This window comes from Nothobranchius furzeri, chromosome 2 (assembly GCF_043380555.1).
Source record: "Nothobranchius furzeri strain GRZ-AD chromosome 2, NfurGRZ-RIMD1, whole genome shotgun sequence".
In the NCBI taxonomy this organism is placed as follows: domain Eukaryota; kingdom Metazoa; phylum Chordata; class Actinopteri; order Cyprinodontiformes; family Nothobranchiidae; genus Nothobranchius; species Nothobranchius furzeri.
The window spans coordinates 2,429,634-2,456,700 of record NC_091742.1 but is presented as its reverse complement, the minus strand read 5'-3'; the positions used below and the strand labels follow the sequence as shown (position 1 = coordinate 2,456,700).

Below are 27,067 nucleotides of genomic sequence, written 5' to 3'. Positions count from 1 at the left end.
ATTCTGCTCTGGCAACTGAGCTAACAGCTCAAAACAGGATTACGGTGCCTTCCTCTCTTTCTCTCTGAACATCTCATCCAATCAGTGAAGATGGGGGTTCATGACTAACAAGTCAAGTGGTCATAGGAAAAATGGATTCTTGACCAGTATTGGTTCATCTGCCTGGAGGGAGGAGGGAAAAAAAAATCTTCACTCAACCTGCTGCTCTTCGTGAGGGTGGGGGTGGGGGTCTGGGATAATTATGCTGTACGGTGAAACCAAGAGGGGTTGAGCACCGTTGTGACCCTCCAGTAGTAAAACAGAGTGCTCCCATGGGAAGAGAGGTGGGAGGGCCTAAAACGGGTATGACGCACTAAGAATTTGCCAATTCTGACTTCTAAATTTGGATATAAATTAGGGCTTAGCGTGAGTTCACGAAGGTTTCTTATGGTAAATTTGTTACTTTGAGATATTGTGTGAGATATCTGTAGAAAAAGCTGCCATCACCTGTTGTACTCAACCCAGCTGGTCTTTTTGCAAAACTCAATCAATGAATTTTAATAAAGCTTTCAGATGGCTGTAATTAGATGTAGATCCAACAACTGATTGACGTTTGGAGTTGATTTAGAGTAAAGTAGCCACCACAGCTGAGACTGAGTGAGATTTTAGGAAACTGCAGATTATGTTAGTTTCAAGGTTTGTTCAAACCTACCAGTGTTGGCAAAAGTACTTGAAATAGGTAAAAGTATTAAAGGGGAAATATTGTGAGTTTTCTTAAGTTACAATAGTTCTATGGTCGATATGCAACATGTTTACGAAGTTCTCTTCACTAAATCCCTCTCACAAGAAGTGATTTCAGCTATTTTAATCTTGACATTTTCAGTACCTCCCAAAATGAATCGTTTCAGGAGTCTGTAACTTTAGGAAAAACAATTGGAGCTGGCCACACCCACCCCTCCTCTGTCAGGCTATTAGCTGAAAAGCTCTGATATCTGGGAAGGGTTCCTAATAGAATCACTGCTCCTCCAGCAGCAGCAGCTCTCGCTTGCATTTGAGAGGTGGTTCTATTTAATTTACCAGTTTGTGACATCACAAACGGGACCTTTTGTAACAGCTTGTTTTAGGCACAAAATTCCTAAAACCAAACACTGACAAAAATAATGGATGGACGATTTTTTCCCCCCGTTTGAAATGTTTAGACTTATATACGCAAAATGTTAGTTTTCCAAAATATGTCTCATTTAATGTATGCATTTTCAAATATGGACAAAGGAGTGTGCTGGTGGTCTCAAAGTACTTTTACTTTTGAAAATTTTTAGAAAATGTAGTGGAGTAAAAGTAAATTGATAAAAAACTTGTACATATACAGAAAACTCTACTTATGTACAGTAATAAAGTACTACTACTTCATTCCATTCCATTATTGAAAAAAAACAGCTATACATTCCTGATGATCTTGGGTTAACCGTTTAACTTCTGTAACAAAAAAATAAAACGGTTAAAATGTATTTTGAATTATTTATTAATTTGGAGCAGCAAGGATTATAAGAAAATTATAGTTAAAAACATTAAAGTAACAACAATAATTTCATGCTAGAAATACTACAATGTAGTAATGTTGAACTTTTTATTCTAGAGTTCACTTTATTTTTTTTTTGTCCTTTGGAAGATTTTTTTTCAGTTTAGTGGAGTGTATGTTTAAAAAAATGGGATGTAAAATCTCATCTACTACGAGTAGGGATGGGTACCAAATTCGGTACTTTTTAAGGTACCGACCGAATTCCATAGTACCGACCGAGCACCGATTCACGTCATTTCAAACGGTGTCTCGTTTCGGTACCCGTCCATCATAACGAGAACTTGCCTAGACAGCTGCGCATGCGCAAGAGCGTTATGTCGTCGGTCGCTGCGAGCCAGTTGTAAACAGAGCAGCATGGTAGAAAGAACGCACGCTAAAGCTTGGGTCCACTTCACTAAATGTGATGGGTAACTGGGTGATGATGAAACCAGCGAGAACAATCTAAGTGAGACATCCTCATCTTAATCTGCTCCGGTAGGTAAATATAATTAGCTTGATATGTTAGCTTCTGTTTCGCTAATGGTGCGTTCGCTTTCTCCTCGGAACTCCGAATTCCCGACTAGAAGAACATGAACGCGCTCTAAAGTTTGGCTTCACTTTACTAAATGTGACGGGTGAAGACGAGACCAGTGACAACGATTTGAGTGTGAGGCATTATCGTTTTAATCTGCTCCAGCAGCTAAATAAACTGTTTAAGATAATGTTAGCTTGATAAGTTAGCTTCCATTGCTACCATTGTTATCAGCTAATGGTGCGTTCGCTTTCTCCTCGGTAATTCTAACTTCCCAGTAGGAATAATCAAATGAAAAAGGACGGTAAAAGGAATGAAGATACGCAGTAAATTTAGTTCACAGTAAAGATGTTTGCTTCAGTTTAATTATCAGCTTATAAAGCTACAAGGACAATGTTAAAATACAAACTGTTGAATGTTATTTATCGTGATATTTATCAAATATGGTTATATATTGAGAAAAATATATATTTAATTATAAAAGAGAATTAAAATAATAAACACTCAAAAGTATCGAAAATTGGTACCTTTAAGTACCGGTATCGATTCCTAGGTACCGGGAATTAGTACCGGATCGATTCAAATGTCAAAGGTACCCATCCCTAACTACGAGGTTGAACGTTCCTTCGAAAGGTTCAAACTCTGACATAAAATAGGTCTGGTGATGTGAAGTTCTTTCCTTAGTAAATAACAGTATTTAGTACTAAAAGATGGATGCAAAAACTTTCAAAAATGTGTATTTTGGACTAAATGTGCTCTGATTTCCATTTGTTTTAGAGCTGAGCACAAATGAGGCAAATCTGGCTGAAACACAACAGTGAATTTCTTCGCCTGTGATGGACTGACTCTCTGTCCAGGGTGTACCCCGCCTGATTGCCCATTGACCGCTGGAGATAGGCACCAGCCCCCCCCCCCCCCCCCCCCCCCCCCCCCCACTCCTGTGACCCTACATTGACAAGCGGGTTCAGAAAATGGGTGGATGAATTTCTTCGCTTTTTTTTTTTTTTTACAGAATTTTTCTGGCTGGGACATCTACTAACTACATATCTGCCGACATTTATGGATAAGAGATATGTAACAGAATTGTTTGCAGGCTGGTAAATACGGCCCTTTGGGGATTTCACGCACCAAACTGACAAGAACAACCAGCAGTGATGAAAGGTTCCCAGTTTGCGTCTGATTTCATCACCGGCATGTGGGCCAAAAAAATAAAATGAAACAATTGTGAGCTCAGGGTGATCCAAACTTGTGCAAGAAGAGTCGACAACTCTCCAGCATAAAATAAATGAGTCCAACTGCATTTATATATAGAAAATAAATCAGTGTGTGCTTTGTCAAAGTCACACAGAACCTGCTTCTCATGAATCTTTGTTATCACTTTGTTCTTCAGCTGCCTTCCTTCCAAATGTTCTGGAGAAACATGTTGCTTGTTTTGAAGAGAAAATGACAAATGACAGGAGAATTTTTGCGACTTATTGATTTAGTCATTTGCTTTCTCTCGTCATCGCCGCCTCTCCTCTCCGGTAGTCGTTTGCTATGCTGAGCAGCCAATCCCCGCGCTCTCTCTTACTCACCGTTAAGTGCTGGGGAGTAAAAAAGGTTTGTTTTTTTTTGCATTACAAAAAAAGACAAACATTACAGACCCCCCTTGATGTCTGATAGACGACTTGGCAAATGAGGGCGCATGGGCGAGTTTAATAGGATACAAATAAGACATAATGCTGGAAATACCGAATAAAAACTAAATGAAAGCCAAATATCTAAAAGCTCCACTAATCTCCCATTGCAGCAGCTGCCTCTCCTTAATAAAAGATGGTCTTAGTGTAGCAGGGTGGGTCTGCTCCCTCGACTCCAGCCAGATCACGAGTTCCACCACTGTACGTACCCATCCCCCAGAAGGAGGAAAGAACAAGAGGAGGAGAAAAGCAGAAGGCGAGGGGCCACTTTCCTTCTCTTTAGCTCGACCCGTCATGGTGGCCTGAAGGCCGTGCACAAAAAGGAAAGTCTGTGTGTGTGCGTGCGTGCGTGCGCGCGCGCGCGCGCGTGTGTGTGTGTGTGTGTGTGTGTGTGTGTGTAGGAATGAGAGAATCACTCTGTGGGGAAATGTACAACAACAGCTGAGGCCAGGGCTTTCCTCAGTCCCCCTCTGCACAACCACGTGGTTTTATATTCATAGTTAGCACAAAGCCCTCGCTTTACCAGAACTCCTACACATTCAGATGCTAGAAGCAGAGCATGGAAATCAGAAATGTCTCCCAGTCTGCATGCAAAGTGTGTGTGAGTGTGTGTAAAGCAAATACCTATAGTGGTTTCATGTTTTGTTGACCCTCTAAGTGTGCATTCCTCATTGTGTCCTTGTCAAGCAGCCAATTTGAGCTCCTCCAGTTCTTGAGGTCAGTGTTTCGGGGTATCGGTTACCCTTCGTGCAACACACCGTAGAGCGTGAGATTGATGGGCAAAATGACTTACTGGTAGGAATTAAGGCTTGAAAAAGGAGGAGGGGTGGATGATCTACAAGCAGAGAGGAACCACAGATGCATGCACCCACAGTGCCATTAGAAACACCTCCAGACGGGGTGAATCTGGGGTAAGCACTGAGGAAAAATAAAGTGCGCCAAACAGAGGGGAAGGCTCTGTTTCTGAGCTGAATTGTGCCCAGTGTGGCTTGGGGCTTTGGGGCAATTTCATGCCCCTATAAGCAATGAGAGACACACATAAATGGGTGTTCTATCTAACCAGTTAACCAAATCAGATTAAAAAGTGGCATGGCATGAGTTGAGAGATGGATAGACGAGCAGAAAGTTAGATGCAGCAGAGCTGAACAATCAGCATTACCAACTAAAGAAGCACTCCTGAGTTAGCCTCTGGAGTATGCAGGAAGGATTTCCTAGACAGCAGTGAATGTTCTTCTAACCATCGCTGGTTTTCCTACAACAACGTGCACGATTACCATCTGCAGTTGTGAAAACAAAAACCTTCGGTTCTTAGATTCAAGCAGTCAGCAATCAATCAGGTAAATTAGGGAAGTCCAGCACCATTTTTGTGTTAAGATGCACAGCAAACATGGACATGGATAGCAGATGTGCATGTGGTTCTGGTTAAGTTGCATTTAGCGTGTGTGTGTGTGTGTGTGTGTGTGTGTGTGTGTGTGTGTGTGTGTGTGTGTGTGTGTGTGTGTGTGTGTGTGTGTGTGTGTGTGTGTGTGTGTGTGTGTGTGTGTGTGTGTGTGTGTGTGTGTGTGTGTGTGCAGTCCATGAGATCATAAATGTGCATCAAATAGACTTTCACAGACTCTTTAGGTGATACAGCTGCAGAAGTACAGCGAGTACTTTGGCTTATCTCATTGACATGGGTTCATGACCCGGTACTAAGATCTCATGGAAGTCAAGGACAAACACCGTGGTGTATTCTGGTGTCATCCACGTTTTAAACCTCAGAGTTCGGCAGAGCAGAACATGTAGGAGGCGGGTGAGGTTCAGAGTCATTAGCTGAGCTGCTGGACACATTCTGAGGTCCCACACATTTATTCCCTCTGGGTTTCATGCTCGCTGGTCAAGTTCTGATCTTCCTCTCTGTCAGCTAGAGGTAGATATGACTCTGCCCACAACTACAGCATCCTGTTTCACTGACTCAACACATTTCTTTTTAAAGAAGAGCCTTAATATAGCTGAATTCTTTTGAAAGCTTCTTCAGTCAGGCATGCAGCTTTTTGGAAAAATCCCCCAAACAAACGAAACCAAAAGCCTAAGGCGACATCAGGTTTGTGCATCGTCAGCAGCACATATACGAGTCTTATTATGAGTTGGACCCATATCTGCATAGTCTGAGCAGTGCAGGTACATCTGCAGCCCCTTATCAAACCTGTGCCTCCTCACTTTCCCTTATAAAACTCTGGTGTACACACACAACGGTTTACTAAGGCCCCATAAATGAGTACAGATAAGGGTAAAGGTTGGAGAATGACAGATACCCAACGTTTCTTAAATGAGAGCACATTGCTGAACATCTCCCATGCCAGTTTTAAACTCGTCTGAAAAAGGATGGAATTATAGTCCTTTTAGTCAACTCTTGCCATCACTAACCAATATCCAAAAAAACTGTTGGTGAAATATGATCCTCAGTAAAAGGTGATGCTAAATGCTAACACCATTTTTATACACTAACAGGCAAAATGCTACAGGATGTCAGAAATATCACAGTAACAGTAGTAATAAACCTACGTTTTCTTCTTGAAGGGTCCTTCTGATTGGCCAAATATATTAAAGTAACATTTAATAATTTTCCCAATTATCCCCCTACTGGTCGGAGGCAGAATTACAACTGTGTAAACTGTAATGATGCAGATAACAATGTCATCGTTACTACCAGGCATTGCTAAGCTGCCCCAAAATCCCTTTTCTTCTTCTTGGGCGTTTTATTGACAATCAGCAAACTGAACGAGCTAACTGCTAATGTGAGCTACCAGCACAATGAACTCACCTAGACTGTTGGCCCACCTATCAGCTGTTGCTGTAAAGCATGTAGAAACCTCCCACTGGTGCCTCCCAAAACCGCCAACGTTGTTAAGTGCAGTTTCTGGTCAGCAGAGTGCTTCAGAGTGCTGGCTCAAAAACCACATGGACCACATGGCCTTGAGTCAGAAAAGGGTAGAATGCCTTCTCCAGGTCAGGGATGAGGTCCTGCCCCAAGTGGAGAAGTTTAATTATCTCAGAGTCTTGTTCACTAGTGAGGGAAAGATGAAATGCGAGATCAACAGGCAGATTGGTGCTGCGTCTGCAGTGACGTGGACGTTGTGCCGGTCTGTCGCGGTGAAGAGAGAGCTGAGCTGGATGGCAAAACTCTCGATTTACCGGTCGATCTACGTTCCTACCCTCACCTATGGTCAAGAGCTTTAGGTAGCGACCGAAATAACGAGATTCGATTTTGAATTTGAAATAAATCACTAACTATTCCATAAATTTAGAGATATTTGGACAGGAAATGAGGATAAGATGTAAAAGTTATGTGACATGGCAAAACCTACCACAATTTCTAACTTTCACTGCTGCATAACAGATGGGCTGCAGCTTAAAAAAAAGACTCGGGGGGGGATAAAAAAACCCCAAAAGGTTTAATTGAAATTCTATCCATAGCGTGCTTCTCTGGACCCTTCTAGTCAACCTCTCATGCAAGCCAGTGAAGGCAAATGAAATGAAGATTTCATGCTTGTGAAAACCATAAATTACACAGGACAAACAAAAAGAACTTTTCTTTCTGTTGTTTGTGTAAAATGTCTAAAAGGACTCGGATGCAATCGCTGCATGAGCACACGGATCCTTTGATGCAAGCTCAGCTGCTGCCATCAACCTTTGTGTCTCCGTTTCAGCGGCTAAAACAGGCTAAACGATGGTTTGCCTTCATCCCACAGTTACACACACACACACACACACACACACACACACACACACACACACACACACACACACACACACACACACACACACACACACACAGCCTCTGCCGCCAGGGGCTGGAGTTGTGACTTCATGAGGACGGGGCTAGCACTAGGAGGTTGATCTGAGTGAAACATTATTGAGGCCAGCAGAACCCTGAACTGTCATGCCAACATACTGAAAGTAATAGCTGTAGGGACTTTATGGGAACTATTATAGGATACCCAAAAAAGAAATGAAAACAGAATTCTCCTGTTTAAATGGAGCATGGACGACATGGAACATTGGAGGCCAGAATGTGCGCAGCAACACATCTGAAGCAGTGTAAATTCATCCCAGATACTAGCACGCCACGCATGACCTATAGGATTTCACAGAGACAAGAGAATCCTGTGTGTCCACACACACACACACACACACACACACACACACACACACACACACACACACACACACACACACACACACACACACACACACACACACACACAGAAGGGCCGAGGGCTGAACAGGTGGCTGGCGGAGTGACGGCTGCTTCGCGCACTCAGACTTTGCTTATCAAATCTGGGAGTGTCGTGTCAGTGGTTGGAGAGCCTCCACTCAGAGCTCTGGGACTAAAGAACCTCCAACTCAACGCTGTTGTGGCAAGATGTAAAAACGCCTCGTCCCTTTTAGATTCATAACAGCCTCAATTAAAAAAGTACAGCTGAGAGAGTTATTATTATTTAGGCCCGAGCAGCGAAAGCGCTGCGAAGGCCTCTTGTTTTTGCTCTGATTATTCTTTTTTTGTTATTCCGTGCCCCCTTTGAACGGCTTTTTGGGGACCTTAACATACCCCAAAACTCACAATATTTTGCACACTTGTCAGGCCTGGTGAAAAATTTGATATTTTAAAGGTCCCAAAAAAATCGCAAAGAAAATGGCTGAACAGCGCCCCCTAGAAAGTGAAAAAAAAACCCTCTCCATAAAGCTTAGTTTATCGTACAGTTATGAAATTTGGTACACTTGTAGTACTCAACAGTCCGCACAGAAAAGTCTCTTGCAAGCATGGTCAATATCAAACAGGAAGTCGGCCATTTTGAGTTGAAATGGCGATTTTTAGCCGTTTTTGCCATTTTTAGGGTCCGTTTCTGATTGGATTGCTCGATCATTTTTTGCACGATTGTCTCAAAAGTGGTGTAAAATTGCTCAGAAGGGATGGGCGAACAAAATGAGACAAGGATTCTGAGTTTTCGTATATGTTGAAGGGGCGGGGCCAGGCCTCGAAGTTTGACTACTCGCCCAAAAAATTTAAATTGCTATAACTTCATAATAGAATGGAATAGAGTTACCAAATTTTCTGTGGTCATTCGTAATCCACCCACAAAGTATATTGAATTGTCGGATGATGACATCACACAAGCCCCGCCCCCTCAGGACCAAAAAGGTCAAGTTTTACTGTGAAAGGTCCCAAATTGCCCCATTTCACTTAATCACCACAAATTTATAGCTGGTAACTCAAGACAAGTGGGGGTTGCTTGGCGTCACTTTATGGGAGTTTTCGGCAGAGGGCGGGGCTGTGGCGGCGCGGCGAAGTCAGGCGTACCGCCGTGGCCTTACGTTTGCCTCCCATTTCGTCATTTCTAAAGATATCGTCACAAAACTTCTTGTGAGTGATCCTAGTCCGGCCCCCCAAAAGATCTGATGTGAACATCTGGTGGGCGTTGTCTATTTTCTGAAATAGCGCCCCCTAGGACCATTAAAACTGTCAGCCCCAAGCCATGCTTTGACTGAGGATTACGAAATTTGGTACACTAATGTGGTGTCTCAGGACCTACAAAAAAGTCTCTTGGAGCCAAGTGCAAAGTTGCACAGGAAGTCGGCCATTTTGGTCCAAGTACGCAATTTAGTGGTTTTCGCACACGTTGTTTGGAGAGTGATGCTCCGTCGCCATTTTCACCAATCTCCTTCAAACTTCTGCCATCTGCTCTTAAGACATAGAGGAAAAAATTCAACCGTCGGATTTTTCAAAAGTTGAAAGGTGTGGGCGTGGCTAAGCCTCAAACTTTGACCTGTCGCCGCGCCACTCTTTTTTTCACAGCTCCCTACTGGACTCCTTTTACCCAATCAGCAGGAGTCTCTGGCAAATAGCAGTAGACAACTTGAGGTCACTTGGTATCCAGTACTGGAAGGTTTCAAAAAAAGGCAGGGCTTTGGGAGCATGGCGAAAATCGCCATCACGCCATGGAAATACGTTTGCCTCTCATTTCTTCATTTATCGTGATATCGTTACGAAACTTCTGGTGAGTGATCCTAGTCTGACCCCAAAGAGACATAGACAGCTGAAATATGTGGGCGTGGCCTAATTTCTGAAATAGCGCCCCCTAGGACCATTTAAACTAATAGCCCCAAGCCATGCTTTGACTGAGGATTATGAAATTTGGTACACTAATGTGGTGTCCCAGGACCTACAAAAAAGTCTCTTGGAGCCAAGCACAAAATTGCACAGGAAGTCGGCCATTTTGGTCCAAGTACGCGATTTAGTGGTTTTCGCACACGTTGTTTGGAGAGTGATGCTCCGTCGCCCTTTTCACCAATCGTCTTCAAACTTCTGCTATATACTCTTAAGGCATAGGGGAAAAAATTCAACCGTCGGATTTTTCAAAAGTTGAAAGGTGTGGGCGTGGCTAAGCCTCAAACTTTGACCTTTCGCCATTACTTGACTTAATAACTCCCATGTGCATGATCAGATCTTTTTCGAACTTTGTCTGTGTGATCATTGACCATATGTGTAAACAATGACAATGTGGACAGTTGACATCATCTAAGCCCCGCCCCCTGACTAAAGGAAGTTATTATTTTATGCTGAAATGCCCATATTTGTCCCCTCTAATTTAGTCAACATGACACCTAGGTCATGCACTGTCTTCATGATGCTGTAATGGCCATTCAAATCTGATAGCTTTCCAGAAAGGGAGGGGCTTTGATGCCATGGCGAATTCTGGCGTAACGCCGTAACCTTACAATTCAATTTAATGGTGAGCTCAGAGGGGATGCTTAGTCAGGGTGAGGTGCGGACTAGGAGGCCATTTGCTGTTTCCGGTGACGGGATGATTGACGTTTCTGTTCTGCCAGACATGCCCTGGTGCCCCGGGCTGCCGGCCAGGCCGGAGCGGCGCGGAGCTGCGAGGGCCGAACGACGCTGCTTGCAGCTTTAATTAATATTTACTCCCTTAAAGCTACAATGTGGAGTTTTCGTCCTTTCTAGAACTATGTATGATGTTTTATAAATTCGTAAAAGTGATGATAGTCTTACCCTGTACTGAGAATTACAGACATATTTTTTTTTGCTAAGCCCATTCCCCGTCCCGTAGAGCCTCATGTAATTTGAATTTAGTGCTGCTCAGCGTTAGCGAAGAGCGTCAGACATCTGCTTATGTACCGATGTCAATCACAGAGCGTGTGCACACTTGCAGAAATACCTAGCTTGATGCAGAGTAAGCAACATTTTTATGGACAAGTATGTGAATAAACATAAAGTGAGAAAAATAATCATAAAACCTATGTGTTTTAGCTCTTTTGCCCAGCTAGAGGGGTGTTGCTTCCCGTCGTAATCATGGAAGTACGGAGAGGGGTATAAGGTGTGATACTTTTTTCTGCCTCTAGATGGCACCATATGAGAAAAACCTCAGGATTTCTACTTTAATGCCAGCAAACGCTTTAATGCATGTTTCTTATTTTTGTCTCAAACGCCTGTTACTTGCTGATTTTAAACACACAGGCAGCCTCTGGGTGATGGCTGGGATAAAAGTCATACCATTTTCCATCTTTCAGTTCTTTTTTAAAACACAGAAAAGGTTTAATTACCTGAAACGTTTTGTTTGCGGCTGCAAACATCATCAGGCTGACGCCGATGGTGGCGTCACTTCCTTCGTTCGTCATACCATTTTAACCAATAAGATTATTGGGGGCAGGGCTACGTATGGTACAGCAGTTACATGAATCTCAGTGAAAAAGAAATGGAGAATGTTGCCAAACATAAACGTCTTTTTAAGTAAATCTCTTCTAGGCAGTGAAGAACCAACGTTAAATATAAAAATTGCTAAGATGAATTTTTCTGCACCAAATTTTAAAAAAATCATCTAAATGCAAACACACTGTGGTACGTTAGACACAACCATGATGTGAGGGAGGACTTGCTACGTAAAGATGCACTTTTAGCACATTTTTAAAGTGTGCAGCGCCTTTAGGGGTATAGAAATTTCTATAGAACATTCTGGACAGTATCTGTAATTTTTTTCTATTGTTGCAATAGTACACATGCATCTGCAATCTGCTTATAAATGCATTATTTTTATATTCCACGATTAATCACAAAAATGTATGCATTTATTTTGGAGCTCACACAAATAATCATGGTCAAAATTTTACATTGATTGACGCCTCAAAAATATATAATGGCGAAGAAAACGCATATTTAATTCCTCCCACTGGGAGAAGACAAAAAAATAATGGCGTCCATTATCGTTTGTGCAGAAAAGATTTCATAAACCACCACATGGATTAAAATTTAAATTTCAGAACGTAATCATCAGATATAGACCTACAACAGATTCACTCATATTCAAGTTGGCATAACAGCTATTTGACTCTCCCAAACAGAATAACATGGCTGAAACTCTTTCAGCATTTCAGATACAGAGCTAACATCTTGTGTGGTTGGAGCTGAGAGACACTTGTAGCACATATGATTAAATTTGTCATCATAGAGGAAAAAAAAATCTAACTCTTAGTTTAAAATACAACCATTAGAGGCAGTAGGCCATATGCATCCTTTATGGTTCCAACATTTGCTTAAAAAATCAAAACAGAGTGATGTTTGGTAAGAAATATTACACAAAAGCTAGTTATTTTACTACGGTGTTATCGTGTTGCAAATTTATTGATGATTCACACAAATGGTCTTTGAGTTTTTAATAAAATCTCTGGTTTTATGAGGTGAAGACCCCGCCTCATGCTGTCAGTAACTTAGTCATTCTGGTTACAGACACTGACGAAACAAATGGCACCACCCTGACAAGTAATCATGTTCACTCATAAGGTTTTTTTTTAAATCTGCGTCATGCATCTGCACACACACACACACACACACACACACACACACATACACACACATACACATACACATACACACACATACACACACATACACATACACATACACATACACACACATACACACACACACACACACACACACACACACACACACACACACACACACACACAAGGTAGGTTAGGTCAATTTTAGCTGGGACCATGGCTTCCAAAATGCTTAATCTAACATAATCTAGGTTTAATCTGCTGCCATCAATCTGGACAAACTCTGAAGGAAGGGTGGAGGGGTAGGAGGTGGTGTTGGGGGAGGGGGGGTTCAGGAACAGCAGATAATTGAGTGAAACTGAATGAGAGCATCACAAACAGGTTTTTGAGAGATTTTTATTTTCACGTCAGCATCATTCAGGGTCTGTTCTGCCTTTTTTTCTGCCTCGCTCATCTGACACAGAAAGCTTTTATTGGAGTTGCTTAAAAGTTAATCAGGAATAGAAGCTTAGCTCGTCCTTTGCAGACTCGGTGACGCCAGATAGGTGGGGTGGTGTAATTGGAAGAGACAGGCTCGGGAGAAGACAAATTAAAGTTTAAAAGCTGAGCGACACATCGGTGAGCTGAAATCAGAGATGACACAAATAAATAAGTGAACTCTGGTCTTAAAAATTATACGTGTCGCGGTTAAGTTGGTTGGTTGGTGTCGTGGTGAGGATGGAAAAGGGGCCCAAATCAGCAGCAATGTGGTTATCAGGGAGACCAAGAAGCAGGGCCAGAATGGGAGGTATGTGCAGGGTTGACTGTGTGAGAGTGGGTGTGAATGTGCACAGCCATGATGGGTTCACTGGGTCACTCTGTTATCAGCTGTCAACCAAACTGCATGTCGTCCCCCAGCCGGGTAGAGGAGTAATCAGTCGCCATGGAGACAAGTTAAAAACCACCCCGCTGCCTCGCCCCGTCAACACAAGTATGCGTTTGGTTGTCCGGACGCCTGCAAGCTTCCATAGCAGATGAAGCATCAGACTTTAATCAGTTATTAACTTAAATTTCATATTTAACAGCCTTCCATTCACAGGAGAAACATGGGGGGATAATGTTTTTGCCTGTGGTTGTGTGTTTGTGTGTCAGTACGCATCAATCTCTCATCGATTTTCAAAGAAACAGTAAGAAATGGATTAGCTTTTGGGGTCATGCTAAGTAAAGATGGCCCCCATGAAAGATCAACCTTAAAAGACCGAATTCACTTGCTTTTTCAATACATTTGCAGTGATCTCTTGTATAAATTAATGCCTTGAGAGTCAACCTCAGTGTAAAAATAAACCTCCTGTGCTTCTCGTTCAGGATCTATAAGCCAGCCGGATCAGAGGGGAGTAGAAGACAGCAGGATTTGGAGCCTAATTTCCTGATATTTGGACATCTTGCTTCTGATTGGCTAACTGGAATGCAACTCTTCCACTGCCTCAGTTTGCTTTGCAACTCTGATATTTTATATCCACAAATAACTCAAGCCTGAAGGAGTTCTGCTGTGCTCTGAAGTTGCTAATGCTAATGGTTAGCGTCTGCTAGCTGAGACATGCTCTGCTCTCTCCTGGACGCTAAATCAACAGCAGCTTCACCGTTACATCACATGGGTGAAAATGTTAATTTTCTACGTGACCTCGAATTGATGGAGGCTAATGCAGGAAATAGGAGTAGAATACTATTTTTACATTTAGCCTGCATGTGAAACTCAGAATGGCAGTTTCTTAGAGAACTTGGTCTTTAAAAAACACAAAAATGGCTGCACCTCAGTTAATTTAGCACAAATTAGGCTACACTTTGGTGTTGTAGCAGCTGAGTGATTCATAACCTTTACTACAAACTGAAAGATTGTGATCACACTGAGATATTAAACGAGGTCAAGCATATTTCATTTTTTTTGTTTTTAAGATTTGACCATAATGATTACGACTTTATTACTTATCAACATGTATTCCCAACATAAATTATTGAAAATGCTTGTATGCTTATTGTTTTGTCTGAATATGGATAACAGCACACTAAGAAGGAAGTAACTACTTAATAAGGAAATAGTCAGAAAACAAGGCTAAGGAGGAGATTTGCTGTCCAACAAGTTTTTCCATTTTTAAAAACATTGGACATTTACAAATATTTTACGGGAACAGGTCAGTTAATTATCTTGTCAAACTAGTTTTTGCTCCTAAAATAACTTAGACATAGTTTTTTGTTTACGAGGTTGTCCCTGGGAGGGTCGAAGTTTAGGGTCAACTTCAAAGCATACAGAGAAGAATGCAAGACAAGCTTTCATGGAAACAAGGCTTGCTAACCCGGCCTCCCTCGAGCTGATTCAATAGTGCATTTGCAGTTTGTAGTTTTAGGAATTTTTTGGAGAGATGATGATTTCTACTGCTTCAGCTGTGCATTTTTCACTGGTTATCTGAGTAGAGCGACAGTTTTTCAGTATTTTTTTGGCAGCAAAGACCAGTTTAATCGGATTTTTCAAAAACTGCAGAGCAAGCATCTTGAGGGGCCTGGGGGTGTTCTTGATAGAGACACCAGAAATGTGATTCAACAGGTTCTGGAGAGATATGGACACTCAGCCGTTCGTGCAGCTTCTTATTGCATTGGACTGCTTATCTTCTGGGGGGGACAAAAACATGTATTTTCCTCCAAAAAACAGAAAAATTGATTTGATCAAAGCGAATTCCTGAAAATGAGTTATAGAATGTGTTACAGCATTGACCCTTATCTTTTTATCTAGGTTTGCTCTGCAAGATTTACACTTAATGCACACAAAGCACAATTTTATTGGAAACCCAGCCCCCATCTTTAGCATGCAATCACTGTTTCAGCCACAAGTGTTTGTATTTCAGATGTTATCAAAGGCTGGGCATGTGCAGGCTGCTTTCTCTTTAACCATGTCTGCTTAACACACACACCAACCAGAGAGTCAGAGAGTGACCCGTCTGCCCCAACATAACAGCCTTCCGGAGTTTTTCTCCTAAGAATTACAAAAAAAGTCTGCATTTTCTCCTCATTTTTCTTTGTGACAAGAAGAAAGTCTCAAGATTTATCGCCTTTCATTAGGAGCTCAAAGGGTCTCCTGATTGTGCTTCAGCACAGCAAAAGCAACTACAAGGGAACGGCTTTTTTTGCCCACAACAGTGTTTTACATCTGCACAAATGAGGGAGCTGGCAGGAAAATAATGAGAGATGGCGTGAGAGCAGCGAGCAAACAGAGAGGGGTGAAAATGAAGGAGAGACAGACTCGGTGGAAGAGGGTGAGCCTTTTAGCCAATAACAGGCTCTTAAAAATTAATACAGTGATCTGAATTCATCCCAAGAGCACTGAATAATTGAGAGGCATCTTTGAGGAGAGCAGATCGTGCAGAGGGTGACGTGGGTGGTGAGGGAGCTTGAAATCATGGGAAATCTGTTTTTTTCCCCAATCTTGTCCAGTTCTGACAAACATTTTGTTCCAAAAGAAACACGTGACTGTTGCTGGACACAACACAACAGGATGCCTCGAGATTTGCTTATTTCTGCATATTGGAGTGTGGGAAGAAAGTTCGACAACATCTTGCACTCGCACCCTCTAAGTCTGGTAGGATGACTCAACAAACGCATGTTGATGCTTCTCTCTGTATGTTTTTGCATTAGGTGCTTTGTTCAACAATCCCAATAAAATAAGGCCAATGCACTTTGCTGGTTTGTACTAGCTGTTAGCATATCTGTCCCCTAGAACGTAAACTTTATTTTTGCAAACTAGGCTATTCAGGAAGCTGTACACCTGGCTGAAATATCTCTGCTGGATGGTTGTGAAATGACATTTCCAGCTAATCAGCTGCAGCCAGCGGTTATGGAACCATACTCCAAAAAATCATGTCACTGTCATCTTCGCAGACCACCAGAACTCATTAAACCTGCCTCCAGTCATCTCATTTACCCGTGAAATTAAAATCTGGTGATTGGAATTGGAACCAGAGCAGATCCTGGAGGTTTTTCTTCACCTGGATGGAGCAGGTGGGCTCCCAGAACTCATCAAGCTCTTAGCCTTTTCACAGCCTGAAGCTTCTCCACAGGGAATCACAGCCAGAGGCTGGATGTAATACACCAATTTAGAGCAAAGCTTGAAGAAGAAAGAAGAAGAAAGTATCATTTCTATAGCGGCTCTCAAGATAAAAATCACGAGGCGCTTCACAAAAACAAAAAATGTAAAAATATAAAAAAGAATTTAGAAAATTGTTAAAATATATTTAAAATGAGCAAAAATAGACAATTGTGATTAAAAAAATGTAAAGAAAGAGAGAGAGAGTGAACAGGAAAGAGGGAAATCAGTGGATCCTGAGGAAGGTGGAACAGGTGGGGAGAGCAGAATAGAGAGAGTGGTGAAGAAGGTCATACAAAAGCCAGCTTGAACAAGTGAGTCTTCAGCTATTTTTTTAAAGGAGACCACTGAGTCCACTGATCTCAGGCTCAGGGGGAGAGAGTTCCAGAGTCTGGGGGCAACAGCAGCAAATGATCTGTCACCTTTGACCTTTAGTCTGGTGCTGCACAACCAGTAGGCTTTGATCATTGGACCTCAGGGACCTGCTGGGGGTGTAGGGACTAAGAAGATCAACAATGTAAGATGGTGCTTGTCCATGTAAGGCCCTATAGACCAGAACCAGGATCTTGAAATGAACCCTGAAGTTGACTGGCAGCCAGTGAAGCTGGAGGAGAAGCGGGGTGATGTGGGTGTGTTTGGAGGACTTGGTCAGAAGCTAAGCACAGGCATTCTGAACCACCTGTAGATGGTTCAGGGAGGTGCTGCTCAGACACGTGAAAAGAGAGTTACAGTAGTCTAAGCGTGAGGAGATGAAGGTGTGGAGAACTGTCTCAAGTTCAGAGCGGGACAGAATGGGACTCAGCTTAGCAATGTTCCTGAGATGGAAGAAGGAAGAGCCAACAAGAGAACTGACATGAGAATCCAGGGTGAGAGCTGAGTCAAAGGTCACGCCAAGATTCCTGACAGAAGGTTTGGTGTGAGAAGCAAGCTGACCAAGAAAGTCTCTGACTTTGGGAACCAGCTTGTCTGGGGCACAGATGAGGATCTCAGTCTTATCTTCATTCAGCTGAAGAAAGCTCCCACCATCCAGGTTTTGATAGAGTCTAAGCAGGTGTGTAACAGCTGCAGCTTAGACATCTCATGGGGATTAAAGGAGATGTACAGTTGGATGTCATCTGCATAAAGATGGTAGGAGATTCCTTTGAAGGAGCTCAGGATGTGCTGAAGAGGAAGCAGATAGAGGAGGAAGAGTAGAGGCCCCAGCACAGAACCTTGTGGGACACCGTGGGTAAGAGAGGTGGTGGAGGACCTAAACTTGGAGACGGCCACAGAAAAGGAGCGTTCAGAGAGATAAGAGGAGAACCACTCCAGAGCAGATCCTGATAGGCCTACCCAGTCTCTCAGCCTCTCCAGTAGCAGGTGATGGTCAACAGTGTCAAAGGCTGCAGTCAGGTCCAGCAGGACCAGAACAGAACAGTCCCCTGCATCACTGTGAGTCAGAAGGTCATTAGAGACCCTAAGAAGAGCTGTTTCAGTAGAATGAGCTCTATGAAAACCTGACTGGAAGCTATCATAGATGTTATGTTCATCAAGAGCAGCTGTGAGTTGTTTAGCCACAACCTTTTCCAAGATCTTGGAGATGAACGGAAGTTTAGAGATGGGTCTGAAGCTGCTATGGAGAGAGGGGTCGAGACTCGGTTTTTTAAGAAGCGGGTGGATTACAGCATTCTTAAAGTAAGCAGGGACCTGACCAGAGACCAGAGAAGCATTAATTATAGAGAGCACGCTGGGACCGATGGACTGAAAAGCACTTTTAAACAAAGATGAGGGTAAGATGTGGAGGGGGCACGCAGAGGTCTTCATAGAGTTAACTAGTTTGGTTAACTCAGGCAAAGAAACAAGAGCAAAGCTATCTAGGATGATGGGCCTGGTTGGAGTCGGGAGAGGCAGCGATAAGGCTGAAGGAGAGATGCTAGATCTAACCTTATTGACTTTGTCCACAAAGAAAGACAGAAAGTTCTCACAGTCTGTAACAGCGTGGATGGAGGCTGTAGGAGAGGCAGGAGAGACGATGCTGCTGATGGTGTTAAACAGCACCTTGGGGTTCCCTTTGCTCTGGGACACCAGGTTGGAAAAATAGGAAACCCTAGCGTCTCTGACTGCAGAGTTAAAGGATGTCAGAAGATCCTTTAGGTGCAGCAGATGGACGTGGAGATGGGTTTTCTTCCACAAGCGCTCAATTTGTCTGCATTGGCGCTTCTGGCTGCGAAGGCTGTCATTAAACCAGGGAGTAGGGTTCACTGCAGGAACTGATCTGGTTCTGACAGGACAGATATTTTCCAGAATGGAGAGGCAGTGCTCGTTAAACTGAGAAGTTAAGGAATCTGGGTTGTTATCAGAAGAACAGGGTGGATCAAAAGCAGCAGAAAAATTGCTAGCTGTGCTCTCATTAAGAAAACGAGAACTAACCATACAGCGAGCAGGAGGTGGGGACGTAGAAACTGACAAGTTAAAGAAAATGCAATGGTGATCTGAAATATAAACGTCCTCAGGACAAACACTGTCAGCATTTAGACTCAGGGTAAAAACAAGGTCTAGAGTGTGCCCCCTGGTGTGTGTGGGGCCAGAAACATGCTGGGTAAAGCTGAAGGAGTCCATAAGGCTGGAGAAATTCATGGCAAAGAGATCAGAGGGATCATCAACGTGGATGTTAAAGTCACCAACAATCACCAGTCTGGACAGCTTCACAGTGGAGGATAGAAAGTCACTAAACTCCTGAAGGAAAGAACTGTTTGGACCAGGTGGACGATAGACCACAGCACAGTAGAACGGGTCCTTACGCCCGACTTTAATCAGCTGCAGTTCAAAGGAAGCAAAGTGATCAGAGGTTGTAGAGCTACATGGAAGATGGTCCCTGAAAACAAAAGCTAGGCCTCCACCACGACCAGAACCCCGGGGCTGGCTAAGAAAAGAATAACCACTCGGGCAGAGTTCAATCAGACCAGAATAATCAGATATTTGCTGCCAAACTTCAGTCAGAAACAGAAAATCCAGGTTTTTAGAGAGAATTAGATCATTGAGCAGGAAGGACTTATTGTTAACAGAGCGGGTATTTAATAGAGCCATGCTGAGTGAGGTGGAGGAATCAGAAACTACAGAAACAGCTGGAGTTAGTGGACGTAAATTAGCAGGGTTAGATCCACGGTGTTTATAAAAACCACTTATGGAGGGAACAGGAGGAGAAACCACTGAGGAATGAGGATAAACCGACCTTAAAAAACTTGGACGGATGAACCACGCTGCAACGAGGCCTGGCGGGAATGCGGAAGTGGCGCTCAGGTCACCAAACAAAGGAAAAGAAGCTAGAAGATCACGCCGATGTTTACTAGATAAACCACGCTTTAAGAGAAGTCTTATTCTCACTTGGATTCCTGCTCGTTTGCCTTTTTTCCTCCGACGTTTTCACGACGTTTTCCCGGGACCGGATAAACATCGCTGGAGGCGCCCTGGTTCAAAACGTCGTTTGGCTCTGGGCCAGTGCGCAACTCAGATAAACAAACAGGATGGTAGCTAATCGTTTTAGGATTTTTCATCAGTATCATAGGATTTTCCTCTATGGCCAGTCATCTCATTTAGATAACGAGCTCTTTAGTTTAACTTCTAGTCTTGTGGTGGCAACTCTACAAGAATCCCGCAACCAAAAAAGTTTACGTTATGTTCTCTAATAATAATAATAATAATCCTGACATATGGTAATCAATGCTTTTTGCGCGGTATTATCTTGTTTCTAATATGCTCAGAAAAAGTCAGAGGGGGTCCCACTTTTGAAATTTAAGGTTTTTAGTACAAAGCAACAGCAAATGATCATTAAATACCAAGAACTGTTGCAGCTCAAAGTGCAGTAATGATCTCTATAATCTAATGAAACCACTGGAATTAGCTGAGCTAATTTTAGCACCTGGCAGAGTTTTATAATGGGGAACTTTGGTGATAAGACCTAACATGACCAGACAAAGACACAATAGGCTGTTTGTCTGGGCATGTCTGTGCAGGAATCCACACTGTAGGGTGGCTTTAAAAACACGTTCACAGAGTTGCACCAGAAGTACCACTTGCATTATGTTCAGCCCCTCAAATCTCTTTACCTGCGATGTGACATAACGAGGTCTTTGGCCTGTGAATGGTGGCTAAGAGCATGTTACAGCAGGATTAAATAACATTAAAGCACAGGGTTCATTACCAGTCAGAGATTTGCTTGCACGCACACACACTGATGTGTTCACCCACCGCTGCACACAAACACAGACAGGTGAACTCTATGCTCCTTTATGCGGATACTCAGGAGTGCATTGGGAATTTTGGCCATGCAGGCTGCAGCTTTTAACAGCTCAGCTAAACTGCAGCGTCCCTGCAGCGCCAAATCATTACTTTGTGTTTTATTTCAGTGTTATGTTGGCCTCCACAGGTGGACACAAAACACCTGAACCATTGATAACACCGTCAACTCAAAGACTCAGTCATGGAAGAACAAAGCCCAAAATAATAGTTTGATCTGGAAATCTAATTACGAAATACTCACTGTTTAAGGACAACGGAGTGTGTTTCTATTTCAGGCAACCGCTTCTTCTTAAAGACAATCTAAGGTGATAAAAGTGGCATCGCCAGGTGTCTCAGCCTACTTCTGCTGGAGCTGATGTTATATGACTGATATGAGGAAGAATGATGTCATTGGGATCTTGCTGGAGAAACCCAGGGGGATTACCAGGATTTGTTCAACAAATCTCCTCAACAAAATGTGCTGGAAATGGGTGAAAATGTGTAGGTTCAACTTCAGCGCACCCAAGAGAGAAGAGAAGTGCAAATGAGGTTCTGGAATAGTGAGTTAGCATACAACTAAATACCTCATAAACCACTTAACATGAATTTATTTTAAAACATTTCAAGAAAGTTATGATTAGATGCATACCTATAATTGATTCACTTTAGTTTATTTAAAGCAACAATATTTTTTTAACTTTAAGCTGAACTAACATTGATCTCAGTGATTGAGTTAGAAATTGTGATGCACTGATATGAAATTGTTGGGCCGATATCGATAACATTATCAATGTTATGGCCAATAACCAATATTTGCAGATACCGATACACTGACACTAATACTTCTAAAATCCGCAGATTTTGTATAGAATGAAAACGCTGAATTTGTTATTAAGTACATACACCACATGCATTTACGCTTCTGAGATTATTAAAATAATGTCACATGACTAAACAAATACACATCACTCCCCTCACCCTCTGAAACAGAAAAACAAATGGAAACAATATGGAAAAAATATATCGGCCCAGTTTTATTTATTGGACTGATACCGATATGTAAAAAAAATAATTACTAACATCGTCCGATACCGATATATTGTGCATCCCTAGTTAGAAACTTGACTTGTTTTATATTTGAAACCACGCTGCAGCCATCTAATGACCAAAACCGCCCTTGATAGTTTTATCAAATGGATAAGTGTCCTAGGGGGAGTTCTTTACCTGCTTTACAGGTATTAGCTGTTATGCTAGCAGTTAGCTTTATCAGTTTGCCGATCGCCAATGAAATGCACAAGAAGAAGAAAACAAAGAAGTTTGCTTTTTTCTGTTAGCATCATGGCAGAGCCTGGACGTAAGAGAGTAATGTCTTTGGAGGCAAAGCAAAGAGCTAAAACCAGAGTGAACATTGACACAGTCTACACTTGTGTGAGGGAGCTAAAAGAGGCTACAAAGTCAGACTGATGGTGACCTGGCTTTGTTGCGACATAATTTGTAAAGAATAACATTTTTCGTCCAATGGTGGATCTTTTTGCTTTGTATTTTATGTTAGTATTAGATGGCTCATGCTAGTGTTAGCTCTTTGTTAGTGCTAGCTACAGCAGGGTTGTTTACAACTGTTATGATTCCACTTTCAACCAGTAGGGCGGCGGAATGATATGTGTTACACAATTGGTTTTAAATCAGTTAGCCTTACAGATATTGAACTAAATCTTTAGATCGAGATCTTGTAATGATGTCAGAACAAAAGATGATCTAAGTTTATGCACGCATTCCCAAGGAATCTTAGGTCTATTGTTATTTTACACACAGATCTTAATGTATCACGTATGAAGTGGGACTGAAACTTCACACACACGCGCGCGCGCGCACACACACACACACACACACACACACACACACACACACGCGCACACATGCACAAACACGCACACACACACACGCATGCGCGCACACACACGCACGCACACACAAATGCACACACACGTGCACGCACATGCACACACAAACACACGCGCACACACACACACACACGTGCACACACATGCACGCACACGCACACACGCACGCACGCACACATACACACACATACACACAGAGCATGTTTTGAAAAGAGAGAGACTCCTAGCAGAGGCCACAGGTTGTGAGCTTCATGTCAGATTTATAGGTCAGGCTGTGAGTAACACTATACCACTGACATGCCCAAAATTCCTGGAGTAATAAGCTCACATGGTGACAGTGACCCTGGCCTTGACTCAGATGGTCTACACACACAACCTCCTTTGGCCTTCACTGAAGCGTATCACATAGCTGAACCTGAGAGGGCCTGATCAAATATGGCCTAACACCCCTCGAGACTAAATTTTCAGTTTCTGATGGGTGTTAATCTGTGCTCTTTGACCTTTTGTGCCTAACTCCCACTCTTTCTGGCAAGTCCCATATGCCACTGGCCGACCCGATCAATGCCTGTGGAAAAAAGCTTTGCACTGAACAGCTTCACCTAAACCCAGAGCCAGCCATTAGTTATGCAACTCTGCAACCTTGGCCCTACCTGACCTATAAGGGACTGGTAACGCCCAGCCCAGGTTTACATAACTAAATCACAGATAAACAATGGAAATTTTACTTCCAGGTTGAAACTAAGCTATAATTTTATCATAATTTATTATAACAACAAAAAAAAATTAAACTAACTACCCTCAACCACACATTGGTTTCATGCAGAGTTCACATTTTTCCACACAGCTAGGCTGTTAATGACTTTGTTTACAATCAACACTGTTAATAGATTAGCTGCTGCTCAGTAGCCTACTTATGTAATTCTCTCCTACTGTGAACATCTTAAAACAGGATTGCAACAGCTAAAATAGGCCACTGTGTTTCCAGACAAACTGGTTAGGTTTGCTTGCTCCATGCTCAAGCCTCAAAAGCAGCACTATCCATTATCGACATCTATGTGATGGTTAAAGTCATCTGGTTGAGGAAAAATTTATATTTTGCAAAAATACAAACATAATTTCTTGGCTTGTATGTGAAATATCTCTTTTGTTGGTCAATCAAAAGAAATTATTTATATTTAACACACCTTTACTTCTCTACGAAATATATTCTAATATAAAACCACAAAATTGACCTGATCACAAAGAAACAAATGAGAATGAATGAAAGAAATCTGATAAAACTACCAATCCTATTCTGATTTTAAATACAAGTCAGGTTTAAGCCTTTCTTGGTCAAACGACAACAAGCTGCAGGTTGCAGACCCCCAGATTTAAGATATTAATGATCCCAAATGGTTTTATTTCATACTTCTGTAAAATGGGTTGGCTTTAATTCTCATAATGAGATGTAAAAGATGCCATGCTGTTAAAAGGCACGCTCGTTAAACCTAGACTGCAAAGAGGTAGTGCATGTCTGCGCTTTACAAGCCACATGCGTTTTGTTTTTGTTTTGATGGAGGAAGGAGGGGGCCCGGGTGGGTGCAGGATCGACTCTTACCTTCCATCCTGCAGAGCTGTTGCTGTCGCCTTTGTCTTTGAAGTAGGGGATGGATCTCACCATCCAGTCATAGATCTGGGACAGGGTCAGTCTCTTCTCTGGTGAGCTCTCGATGGCTTTGGTTATCAGGTCGGCATAGGAGAGATTTCCCCAGGCGTTGCGGCGGGATGATGCCTTCCTTGGGGTCTGCGCTGCAGCCAAGCCGCTGGCAGTCAGGGCGCCGGAGGTGGCCGTCGGGGAGTTAGTGGGGAGCGGGGAGCCTCCGCTGTCCTGACCGGGGGATGGGAGCGATCCATCAGCAGCTGGGCTGCTGCTGCCCTGGTCCTCCGTCGGCACGCCGGAGCCACCGATGGCCGTGGGGGTTGTGCTGTCCTCTTCATCATCATCCTCTTCGGGTATGATGTCATTGCTCTCTGGTTTCACCGCGCTCGAGTCGGGTCGCGGCAGCGGCCAGGTGCAGGACCTGGGCCGCTTCTGAGGCTCAAAGTCCGGGTCGATGACCACGTCCAGGTCCGGGAGCGCGTCGGGGAACGGAGACGCAGCCATTCTCTCCGGCTCCAGACTCAACCTCGTCCCTGCTGCTGGCTGCTCTGAAAGTTTACAATTCAAGATCCGTGGAGCTGTCAAAGTCGCGTCCCATGAATGCGCGCTCCAGTCCTTTGTTGCTGTTAACACCAGCAGCCTGGACCGAGCAGCAACTTTCTAACAGTCGCCTGTTGAGGACACAGAAAGAAAGCATGGATCACTCGTGTTGGGCCAAAGAAAAGCAAAAGAGAAACGCAGATGCAGAAGAAAGCAAACGAAAGCGAATCCTTAAAAAATGACCAACAGGGTTTGAATTAAAGCCCCCCGTTCCCAGGATCTGAATCCACCTACTGGTCATGATCACAAGTGCTGCAAATATCTGGGGAAATCTTTCCCTCCTTTAAATGAATTACCTTGTACAACCAGTTCCCTGTGCTCAGTCAACACAAAGAGAGGAGATCAGATCCCGGGTCGGCCACAGCCACGTCCAGATTCCATCTCGGCCCTGTCCTCTTCCTCTCCTCAGCGTGCGCAGCGCGATATGAACGCAGATAAGATGTGGACAAGGGCAAGTCGATGTGGAATAAAACCGAGTGCCACCTCACTCTGGGTTACTACTGTATCTCGATTTGCTCTCCACACACTCACATGCACACATGCTCACTCACGTAGCCTACGCACTCCCACTCACACGCGCATGCAAGTCGATCAAGGACCAGCCCCCTGAATTCTGCGCATGGAGTCGCCTTTTAAAGAGACACTGCAGCCCTGCTGGACTGACCGTGAGTCGTGCGCTCAGGCAGATGGAGGCTGGCTGGACAGGTCCTGACATGTTGCAGATGTGTGTGTGTGTGTGTGTGTGTGTGTGTGTGTGTGTGTGTGTGTGTGTGTGTGTGTGTGTGCGTGCGTGACAGACGTGTTGGAAAAAGGAAAAGGAACAAATTGACAAGATAATGTGTCATTTAAGTGATGTTTTCTGGTACAGTGAAAGTTAAAGATAAAGATCATTGTTTGTTCTGAACAAAAGCAAAAGAGAAAACGCAGATGCAGAAGAAAGCATTTTCAGCGTTTTAGATATCCACTAAGGCAGCAAATTGTGTTTTAACTTCAAAATATATAATTTACAAACAAATGAACAAAACATTATATCATGAAGAGTAAGTTTATGTTTATTTAAGGACCATGTACAATATTAAGCATAAATATTGAAATGTGATGCCTTGTACCGGATTTAGATTGAAGCAGTATTAAATTGATGTCAATCTACCAACTACTAGGTGGCAGTACATACATGCCTAACTGACCGGGAAGTTGTTTAAAAAGCGATGACTCGCCCCCCTAGTGGCTGGTTTCGGTATAGGGGGTCCAAGTCACACTCATCTACTTCTGGACCATGGGTCCCCAAAGAACAAAATAATTAATTCAAGTTGGGCTAAAAACGTAATGTGCCATGGATTTCACATATGTCCGCATTTTGATACCAAGAATGTGCTTATTGTCAAACGGGGGAAACATTATTTTAGATTTTGTGTGAAAATATGTCCAGGACTACAAATGTGCGTCACCAAAGTGACATGATTGAATCCGTCACGGAGAAATTCAAGGGAAAAATGGCTGTAAGTTCAGCGACTTCCTTCAGGAGGAAAAATCCACCGTAAATGTCTATGTGCAGCTAGGCTGGGAGAACAGATTCTGTTGTGATGTCATATATGCTATGTGCCAATGTCTGATTTGTAGTCATGCTAACAACAAACTTTTACAAGCTGATAAAACTCAAAGTATGAGACTGGTGTGGTCAAAACACATTATTACTTTTCATTTAATTGAAAGTACCACATATGTGGTTTAGGTCCTAAGTGAATTAGAAAATAGCTCTTAGCCCCGTTGACTTGCATTTATTTTTTTACTCTTTCGGAGGAACCGTGAGCCGACCGGAAGGGGAGGAGGCTTATGCTGGTAATAGCCACGCCCCTTTATTTAAATGAATTACATATTTCAGATTAAAACAAAAGTAAATCTAACATCAGTTATTTTTTTTTACTTACTGATGTTGATTCACTAACCTTGCGGCTACATGTTCAAATATAAATTTT

At 42.9% G+C, this 27,067-nt stretch overlaps 1 protein-coding gene across 1 annotated transcript in view; it reads right to left on the bottom strand.

The window, feature by feature from the left end:
* The window catches only part of foxo3b (forkhead box O3b), a 47,485-nt gene extending 21,868 nt beyond the window's left edge, over window positions 1-25,617 (bottom strand). The window contains exons 1-2 of the mRNA XM_070542840.1: window positions 25,388-25,617; window positions 24,450-25,162 (exon numbers count right to left, since the gene is read on the bottom strand). Of these exons, the coding sequence (XP_070398941.1) occupies window positions 24,450-24,995 (546 nt within the window). The 5' untranslated portion in view covers window positions 24,996-25,162; window positions 25,388-25,617. The remainder of the gene's footprint in view (window positions 1-24,449; window positions 25,163-25,387) is intronic.
* Between the last annotated feature and the right edge of the window lie 1,450 nt (window positions 25,618-27,067).